Source organism: Ctenopharyngodon idella, chromosome 11, assembly GCF_019924925.1.
Source record: "Ctenopharyngodon idella isolate HZGC_01 chromosome 11, HZGC01, whole genome shotgun sequence".
Classification (NCBI taxonomy): domain Eukaryota; kingdom Metazoa; phylum Chordata; class Actinopteri; order Cypriniformes; family Xenocyprididae; genus Ctenopharyngodon; species Ctenopharyngodon idella.
Window position 1 is genome coordinate 25644863 of NC_067230.1, and position 11143 is coordinate 25656005.

General features: G+C 35.5%; 1 protein-coding gene across 2 annotated transcripts in view; it reads right to left on the bottom strand.

Annotated features, from left to right (window-relative positions):
* Positions 1 to 9843, bottom strand: part of xxylt1 (xyloside xylosyltransferase 1) — a 45521-nt gene extending 35678 nt beyond the window's left edge. Inside the window, exons 1-2 of one of the 2 annotated variants that reach the window (XM_051912002.1) lie at positions 9632 to 9843; positions 8193 to 8688 (exon numbers count right to left, since the gene is read on the bottom strand). In XM_051912002.1, the coding sequence (XP_051767962.1) occupies positions 8193 to 8678 (486 nt within the window). In that variant the 5' untranslated portion in view covers positions 8679 to 8688; positions 9632 to 9843. Of the gene's footprint in view, positions 1 to 8192; positions 8756 to 9631 lie in introns of both variants that reach the window. The other variant, XM_051912001.1, reaches the window with a different exon arrangement.
* Positions 9844 to 11143: the final 1300 nt, after the last annotated feature.

An 11143-nucleotide genomic window follows, 5' to 3' on the forward strand; every position in this document is an offset into this window, starting at 1 on the left:
ATTCATCAGCCATTTTATTAAGTACACCTTGCTAGTACCAGGTTGTACCCCTTTTGCCTTCAGAACTGCCTTAAAGGCACAATATGTACGATTTTTGGATTAAAATATCCAAAAACCACTAGAACAGTGTTATATATTTTGTTGACTTGTGTATTTACATTATCCCAAATGTTTCCAAGAATGTTTAAATCCAGAGAAATACGCAATTTTTAACCAGGACATGTACGTGTCCGATCAATGATGTCATGCCCGCGTTACCCTCGATTTTGTAAAAACCATGGAAACACCAAAGACGCTTTAATATATTACATGTTTTATTAGACAAGGGAACAACTGTTTGGTTACATTTATAGTCAGAAAACTACAGGTGCTGGTCATATAATTAGAATATCGTGAAAAAGTAAATTTTTTTATTGTAAATTATTTAAAAAAAATGAAACTTTCATATATTCTAGATTCCCTACATGTAAAGTAAAACATTTCAAAAGTTTTTTTTTGTAAATTTGTTGATTAGAGCGTACAGCTAATGAAAGTCCAAAATCCAGTATCTCAAAATATTAGAATATTTACATTTGAGTTTCATTAAATGACCATCCCTACAGTATAAAATCCGGGTATCTTTTGTTTTTTGAAACCACACTAATGGGGAAGACTGCTGACTTGGCAATGGTCCAGGAGACAATCATTGACACCCTCCACAAAGAGAGTAAGTCACAGAAGGTCATTACTGAATGGGGTGGCTGTTTACAGAGTGATGTATCAAAGCATATTAAATGCAAAGTTGACTGGAAGGAAGAAATTGGGTAGGCAAAGGTGCACAAGCAACAGGGATGACCGCAAGCTTGAGAATACCGTCAAGTAAAGCCGATTCAAACACTTGGGAGAGCTTCACAATGAGTAGAATGAAGCCGGAGTCAGCACATCAAGAGTCACCACACTCAGACATCTTCAGGAAAAGGACTACCAAGCCACTTCTGAACCAGAGACAACGTCAGAAGCATCTTACCTGGGCTAAGGAGAAAAAGAACTGGACAGTGAACAGTGGTCGAAAGTCCTCTTTTCAGATAAAAGTAAATTTTGCATTTCATGTTGAAATCATGGTCCCAGAGTCTGAAGGAAGACTGGAGAGGCACAGAATCCAAGCTGCTTGAAGTCTAGTGTGAAGTTTCTGAAGTCAATAATGATTTGGGGGGGCCGTGACGTCTGCTGGTGTTGGTCCATTGTGTTTTATCAAGTGCAGAGTCAATGCAGCCATCTTCCAGGAGATTTTGAAGCACTTTATGCTTCCATCTGCTGACAAGCTTTATGGAGATGCTGATTTCCTTTTCCAGCAGAACTTTAGCACCTGCCCACAGTGCAAAAAACACTTCCAAGTGGTTTGCTGACCATGATATTACTGTGCTTTATTGGCCAGCCAATATGCCTGACCTGAATCTATGGGATATTTTCAAGAGAAAGATGAGAAACAGTCGATTCAACAATATACAGATGATCTGAAGGCTCAATAGTGCCTCAGCAGTGCCACAGGCTGATCACTTCCATGCCACACTTCACTGATGCAGTAATTTGGGCTAGGAGCAAGTCATTTGCTGTAATATGTCCTGCCAATCAAGTATTGAGTGCACAAAAGAACATACTTTAAAGAACTTTAACTTTTCTGTTTTGCAAATCCATTTTTTGATTGATTTTAGGAAATATTCTAATATTTTGAAATACTGGATTTTGGACTTTCATGAGCTGTACGCTCTAATCATCAAAATTTAAAAAAAAAACTTTTGAAATGTTTTACTTTACATGTAGGGAATCTAGAATATATGAAAGTTTCATTTTTAAAAATAATTTATAATAAAAAAATGAACTTTTTGATGATATTCTAATTATATGACCAGCACCTGTAATTACTGTTATATAGCTCAACACATTTAGTCTTATTGCTTAAATCTCATTTTCTTGATTTTCCACGAGTACCATGCTTTTACCATGTCTCAGAAAAAAAACACTATTTTGTCAAGTAGCTAACATAACATAATCAGATGCAGCTTGTATTTAACTTCATGCCATTTATCAGCACAAGCCATCCAGCATTTATTAATATGATATTCTAAAATCGATCTAGCTTACTGAAGTGTGCAACAAGTGTCTCACAGCGTTTGCTTGGCAGCAACACACACAAATCTATCTAATATGATAAAACGGTGCTTCGTTACCTCATACGCTTGACCGGAAAAAGCGGAAACGGCGACTGAGGCATAATAAAAGTTCTGCTGCTCTCGAGCCATGGGTCGCACTCGCGTCTCATTAGCAATCGCTCCAGCAGCCTCATTCAGCTCCCACAGCACTCGCCCTGCTCTGCTTCATACTACAGTAATGTTAATAATCTCATACATGAACATGATTTCTGCCCCAGTACCAAAACCAATTTTTTCCACCGGCTGTGAGGTGATTCCGTGTTCAAACTCGGCGTCTTCAAGCTACGACTTTGTTTTGAATAGGCGACCTCTGGCGGTGAAAATTCTACATATTGTGCCTTTAATTCTTCATGGGCTAGGTTCAACAAGGTGCTGGAAACATTCCTCAGAGACTTTGGTCCATATTGACATGACAGCGTCACACAAGTGCTGCAGATTTGTCAGCTGCACATCCATGATGTGAGTCTCCAGTTCCACCACATCCCAAAGGTGCTCTATTGGATTGAGATATGGTGACTATAGTGAACTCATTGTCATGTTCAAGAAACCAGTTTGAGACGATTTGAGCTTTGTGATGGTGCATTATCCTGCTGGAAGTAGCAATCAGAAGATGAATACACTGTGGTCAAAAATGGATGGACATGGTCAGCAAGTTTACTCAGCAAGGTTTAAACAATGCTCAATTGGCACTAAGGGGCGCAAATATCCCAACACGATTACACCACCAGTAGCCTGAATTGTTGATACAAGGCAGGATGGATCAATGCTTTGATGTTTAAGCCAAATTCTGACTCTTCAATCTGAATGTTGCAGCAGTCCGGACTCATCAGACCAGGCAACGTTATTCTAATCTTCTATTGTCCAATTTTGGTGAGCCTGTGCGAATTGTAGCCTCAGTTTCCTGTTCTTAGCTGACAGAAGTGGCACTGGTGTGGTATTCTGCCGCTGTAACCCATCTGCTTCAAGTTTCGACATGTTGTGCGTTCAGAGATGCTCTTCTGCAGACCTCAGTTGTAACGAGCGTTTATTTGAGTTACTGTTGCCTTTCTATCAGCTCGAAACAGTCTAGCCATTCTCCTCTGACCTCTGGCATCAACAAGGCATTTTCACCTACAGAACTACCGCTCACTGGATATTTTCTGTCTTTCAGACCATTCTCTGTAAACCCTAGAGATGGGTGTGCGTGAAAATCCCAGTAGATCAGCATTCAGCAGTTTCTGAAATACTCAGACCAGCCCGTCTGGCACCAACAACCATGGCACGTTCAAAGTCACTTAAATCATTTTTTCCCTATTCTGATGCTTAGTTTGAACTTCAGTAGATCATCTTTATCATGTCTACAAGCATAAATGCATTGAGTTGTTGCCATGTGATTGGCTGATTAGACATTTGCGTTAATGAGCAGTTGAACAGGTCTACCTAATAAAGTGGCCAGCGAGTGTATATCGTCTTCTACTAAAAGTACTACTACTACTCCAAACAACAATCATAATCATTATCACCCTCATCACTAAATGTTATTATTATTATAATTATTATTATTATTACCACTACTACAATAGTTGTATATAATATAATATAATATAATATAATATATAAATCTACTACTAGTATTACTACTGCACCAAATAACAATAATAATCATCATTCAAATTTATTATCCAATGAAATAGGCTCTTGTTTTGTGTGTGTGTGTGCGTGTGTTCTTGTATATATGGTTTATGAAGACACAAATGTGTATAATAACATGGGTATTACAACATGGGTATTACAACACTTCCTGAGTCTTCGTAAACCAAATGGCTTAAAAAAAAACATACTAAACTGTGTTTTTTTTTAATTCAAAAAATGCAGGCAGTTTTCTGTGATGGGTAGGTTTAGGGGTAAGGGTAGTGTAGGGGGATAGAATGTACAGTTTATACAGTATACAAACCATTACGCCTATGGAGAGTCCCCGTAAACCATATATACAAGTATGTGTGTTTGTGTGTGCGCTTAAGACTGCTTTAATCAAAATGTTGCAGCACATGTTGGGATGGGTGATGATGATTATCGGATGTTGCATTAAGCCAAATACTCATTATCTTATTGTGTGTGTGTGTGTGTTGAATGAGTCCGGATTAAAAGAAGGTAATCTGCAACTCACAGTCTCACAGCATCCCTGCTAAACTGAGCCACTGTCCAACCTCCAGTCCAGGACAGAGGATCAGCCTCCACTAATGCCTGGCAACTGTTGCTAGGCAGGAAACACTGCTGTCTGCTTGATACATGATACATAGCAGAAAAGTTGTGCTGCCTTTACATGATCAATCAATGGATATATAGAAAATATCCTAACCTTAAAAGTTCAGTGACAACCTGAACCTGAAAATCTGCCTGAACTAGGCCAAGTTTACTTAATGCTTCTACAGACAAATCCTCTACAACAGGATCAGACCAAAGATCCTAAAGCTCAAAGAGGAATCACAAAAACCAGCTGTGATAGAATAACACTGCCCCCATGTGACCAACACACAGCCAATAAATGCCTTACTCTATACTTCAGTTACTAAAGTGTGATTTATTGAAAAAAGTGACTATTTGGCTGTATTTATTCAAGCTCAGTCATCATTCAGTGAAAAAGATCTGCAGAGCTGCCTGAGTCTTGTTCAATTTTTTATTGATTTAAGCTTAACTAATTTGATTAGAAGTAGGTTCACAGAATGAGCCTAGTTGTTTTGATGAACTGAAAAATCTGTTACACATTGTAAAAGTGTTTGATAACAGGCAGTTTGAGCGGTCCTGAGGGAGTACTGGAGTATGAGAGCAGCGTGTTGTTATTCTGTGAGCTGATGTAAAGGAAACGTCTGCGGTGTGACCTCTAGTCCAGCTGTCTGAGTTCAGCTTTCCTGCACTGCCACCTGCTGTGTTTACAAACAGCAGAAAATGCCTTTGTGCATTTAACAAGAAAAAAAGGAACATCCCTTTTTCAGGATACTGTATTTTAAAGATAATTTTAGAATCCAAATAAGCTTTACATATCATTGCATGGAAAAAGTTTAAACAAAGTTTTTCATGCTTGTTCAATGAACCATAAACAATTGACTGTTCGCGAAGACCCGCCCCCTTTAGTTACTGTTGCTATGTCTGACAAGCCATGCCGCTCTCACGCCACACATCATGTTCTCACGCAGTTAAAAATACATCGTGGAGCAAAGAGGAAGCTGACAACGCGTCAACAGACAAGGCAGAGCAGGTTACTTTTGATATGAAATAAAATTTTGTAATTTTTAAAGAAATTTAAACAATAAATACTGTTTTGTGGCTCTTTAATGTGTCGTGACGGATAAGGCCTAAGTTCAAGCAGCTCGTGAACAGATCACCTCTTCCGACTAGTTAAATTATAGCATCAAATAAACACTATTGAACATCAGAAGGAATGCTGTTTCAACAGCAGAAAGACATCAGTACACACCTTTTCTCAAGTTCAAGGCCATGACGTTAATCTACTAACTCCCCTGACTGCTTTGTCTGACATAGCGGCGGATTCTGCTTTATGATTAGTTAGATCGCCTGTCAATCAAACTCCAGGCGAAGGGTCAATTACTGCACATGTGTGGAACACAGTCCTTAAAGGGATAGTACACACAAAAATGAAAATTCTTCATCTTCAGAACACAAATTAAGATATTTTTGATGAAATCTGAGAGTTTTTTGTCCCTCCATTGACAGCTACGCAACTACCACTTTGACACTTCAAAAAGTTCATAAAGAGATCATATAACTAATCCATAAGAATTGAGCGGTTTAGTCCAAAATTTCTGAAGAGACTCAATCACTTTATATGATGAACAGATTGAATTTAGGCTTTTATTCACATTTAAACATTGATCAACTCACACATCAGTTGTGGTAAACAGAAGCTCAAGCAAGTTTGCTTGACGCGTGCGAGAACCAATGAGATTCATTCTTGTACTTTTTACGCAGCACGTTTGAGTGTGTGTTTATGTTTACCGATCAATGTTTATATGTGAATAAAAGCCTAAATTCAATCTGTTCATCATATAAAGCGATCAAGTTTCTTCAGAAAATTTGGACTAGATCACTCAATTCATATGGATTAGTTTTACAGCCTCTTTATGAACTTTTTGAAGTGTCAAAGTGGTAGTCATGTAGCTGTCTATGGAGGGACAGAAAGCTCTCAGATTTAATCAAAAAGATCTTCATTTGTGTTCTGAAGACGAACGAAAGTCTTGTGGGTTTGGAACGACATGAGGGTGAGTAAATAATGACAGAATTTTCATTTAGACACTAAATGTTTACAGGCGGTACAACAAAAACGCGACATGAAATACAACTTATGTACCTTCTTCTCTGAGATGAATATATCCCTTGTGTTTGTCGTAACAACAAGTTATCGCATTCATAGCTGTCAACTGTGATTCTGTATTTCTCACAGCTTGTGTGCTTTTTCTAGGCTAGACAGAGTGAACTGCGGTATACTATCGTATACCCCCAAAACACTTGGAATATATGGCACGTGTCACATGAGATCATTCTGTGATACTTTTGCGTCTTTTTTTTTACAAAGCTTAATGCTGGTCGATATTCACTGCTATTATATGGACGAGTGGGACATTTTTTTTTTTAATCCTTTTGTGGTCCATAAAAGAAAGAAGGGCATATGGCATTAGAACAACACCTAGGTGAGTAAATGATGACTTAATTTTCAATTTAGGGTGAACTATCCCTTTAATAACACCAACAATGTCCATTAATATGCATATAATTATTTTTGGTATTTTTATTATATGTAATACACTACCAGTCAAAAGTTTGGAAACATTACTATTTTTAATGTTTTTGAACAAAGTCTCTTATGCTCATTAAGGCTGCATTTATTTCATAATAAATACAGAAGAAAACAATAATATTGTGAAATATTATTACAATTTAAAATTATGGTTTTCTATTTTAATATACTTTAAAATATAATTTATTTCTGTGATGCAAAGCTGAATTTTCAGCATCATTACTCCAGTCTTCAGTGTCACATGATCCTTCAGCAATCATTCTAATATGCTGATTTGATACTCAGTTATTATCAATGTTGAAAACAGTTGTGTTGCTTAATATTTTTTTGGAACCTGTGATACTTTTTACAGGATTCATTGATGAATAAATGGTTAAAAAGAACAGCATTTATTCAAAATATAAATCTTTTCTAACAATATAAATCTTTACTATCACTTTTTATCAATTTAACACATCCGTGCTGAATAAAAGTATTAATTTCTTTCAAAAAGAAAAAAAATTACTGACCCCAAACTTTTGAACGGCAGTGTATATTGCTACAAAAGATTTCTATTTTAAATAAATCCTGATATTTTTTAACTTTTTATTCATCAAAGAACCCTGAAAAAGTATCGCAGGTTATAGAATAATATTAAGCAGCACAACTGTTTCCAACATTGATTATAAATCAGCATATTACAATGATTGCTGAAGGATCATGTGATACTGAAGACTGGATTTAATGATGCTGACAATTCAGCTTTGCATCACAGAAATAAATTATATTTTAAAGTATATTAAAATAGAAAACCATAATTTTAAATTGTAATAATATTTCACAATATTATTGTTTTTTCTGTATTTATTATGAAATAAATGCAGCCTTAATGAGCATAAGAGACTTCGTTCAAAAACATTAAAAATAGTAATGTTTCCAAACTTTTGACTGGTAGAGTATATACAGTATGCTTATATAATATAATATAATATAATATAATATAATATAATATAATATAATATAATATGATTATAACATAACGTAATGTAATATAATAATATAATATCTTATAATAATAACCCATGTAGTCCATCTTCTACTCATACTCCAAATAAATGTATTCAGAGATTGCAAATATTTTAAAGACATCAAAACATGAGATAAACTAGAAGGGAGTCAGTACTGCATCAGCACACATCGCAAAACATGGAGGTTTGCTATACTGTACATACCTCATACCGGAAGGTTGCATCCAGCAGAAGTTCAGGAAGCATCTTCTCCCCCAGCTCCTTACTGCCCACATCAGAGACGTAGTGCAGAACTAGCATCTCATCCTCTAAGAACCGTCCATGTTTGGCCATGGAGCGCATGGCCACCTGAAACTTCTGCTGAAGGTTCAAGCTCTTGTCAACCTTGGTGAACATCATGAGAGCGTGAAACCGTGACAGCTTTCCCTCCAGGTCAACTCCAGTTCCCGTTCTGCTTTCTGGATGTCCAGAACGGATGTCTATGGAAAGATCTGCATCATCACGGTTGGTGTTGTGGCTCGATTGTGTTTCCTTGATACGTTTTGTGGTGCTGGAGAAGTTTTGCTTTTCAGAGCCGAAGTAGTAGAACGCCACCACTGCCAAGGCTGCGGCAAGGAGCAGCATGATCTGATAGGACCTGAAAGTACTGATCCTTCCCATGGTGACCGACAGCACCCGCAGGACACCCATGGATCCACTTCTACATGCACAAAATAGATTAGGATGTCATTTCTTTCCCCGTCTTGTTGACAGTTCCTAATCCATGCCTTGAATGCAAGAAAAAGGAATTTATCAATGGCATTTCCTGAGCTGAAAATGTCACTTCACACTTGATATTATACCTAATGAGATCAAATGGTACTATCTTTGTTTTGAGAGCTACGGAAAAGGGGATCAGTAAATAATAAGGACTTAAATTAAGGCCTGTTCATCACACGAATCTGTAATATGACTTAAGAAGACTTAGTGATATGTCATATGGACAGTTTTTATAAAACTTTTATGGTGTGTTTTTGTCATTTTGGAGCTTGACAGCCCAGTCCGCATTCACTGTATGGAATGGGGGGGAACTGAAACATTCACTCTTCAATAAAGCAATTTATTAATGATGACAAACGTTTTCGATTTCTCAACTTCTCTATTAAATGGATAGTTAACCTAAAATTACAATTATTTTGTTTCACAGAAGGAAATACAAGAGTGAGAAAATTATTTTATTGATATAATGATATATTATGGCTTTAGAAGACTTGGAATATAGTCATATAGACTATTTTTATGATTAATTTATTTACATTTTTGGTGAACACCCCCACTCTTCATTCACGTTCATTACATGGAAAAGAAACTCTTCAATATTTCGCGGTTTTCGCAACAAGGAAAACAAAATAGTCATACGAGTTTAACGACATTATGACATAAGAATGTTCTTTTTTGGATGAACTGTCCGTTTGAGTCATTCAGGGTCAAATGACAATTCAAAAGTGAACAACCTTCAACGGTGTCGGTGTCAGTGTCAGTGTCAGCTCTAATGCAAGTCAGCAGCAGACGTTCTTTTAAATATGCAAATCCGTACATGAATAATCCGTGGACCTTGCTGCAGGATGGCATGTTACTGCACAAGATTGTACTGAGGCACTTACCGCCGTCACATGACACATTCAGAAACGCGCACTAACATCAGAAGTCCTTCACTGCTGTTGAAAGCAAACTGTAGAGCAGTCGGTCACTAAAGATTGAAGGGAAAAATGAATTTGCAAAAAGCAGAAGAAGTGTGAAGACACGAGACATCTAAACACTTGCTCGTTTTACATCACCGGAAGTTAAACAGTTCATAATAAAAGACTCGCAATCACATGGTAGATTAACCATTTTTTATTTCTTTATTTCTTTATTTTAAAGTGCACCGTAGATAAATTAAGAAATAAAGATAGAACCTTATTTCTATCAGAGAATGGAATGTACGACAATTTTTTTAATGTTGATTTAAAATATAACTTGTATAGCTAACTATAGCTGTAGAAGCTGTATTTACTTAGACTTATTTTATTTCTATTTAGTTATGGATATAGATTACTTTTTTGATGTTTAAAGTATTTTGTACTTCAAAAAAAGAACAACTTATAAAAGTAAAAATAAGCTATATATATAGCTTATCTGTGTGTATGTATGTATGTAATTTACTCTTATATATTATTGCTATAATTTAACAATGAAAAATCTTTGTTGAATTATAGCAATATATATATATATATATATATATATATATATATATATATATATATATATATATATATATATATACATACAGTCAAACCAAGATTTATTCAGACACCTTGAACATTTCACTCATTATTAGTTTATTCACTATAATTTAAAAAAAAAAAAAAAGGTAATAAAATGACAAGATCTCAGAGTTAAACTGTGTCAAAAAAATTCATCTTAATTATGTCAGATAACACTTAAGCAAAACATGGTCAGGTCAAAGTGTCTGAATAATTTTTGGTTCCGAATTTTTATAAATTTTACTGGTAGTCCACTGTATGAAGAATTTTTGGGTATAATATGTCACAGTTTACTTTATTTTGATATCCTCACTTACATAAATGAACTATAGTGTCCTGCACCCACTAGTAAAAAAAATATCAAAAATGTCTGAATAATTTTTGGTTTGACTGTATATATATATATAGCTTATCTGTGTGTGTGTGTGTGTAATTTACTCTTTTTTATTAATTATATATTATTGCTATAATTTAACAAAGATTTTTCATTGTTATTAAAACAAAACCATTATCAAATCCTGAGACCACACTGGAAAATCAAGGTTTTAATGTCTAATTTAAACATGGAAAAGTTTTCAAATTATTTTTAAATATATTCTATGTAACTTTTTAAAATGTTTTAAAATATTGTTTAAAAGGTTTGTTTAATAAGTATTTGTAGGTCACTAATGAAATAAGTCATATGTGTGACAATGACTGTTGACTCACTGTCACCATCAGGTTTTTCACAAGCATTTGTCACATGATCTACACAAAGTTGGTCACAAAATGTTCTAGTCAAGCTACTGTTACTCTGAGAGTGTAAACTGTGAATGTTAATGCCATTCAGATACACAAACATATACATATGAAGTAAAACAGTAAGGAAAA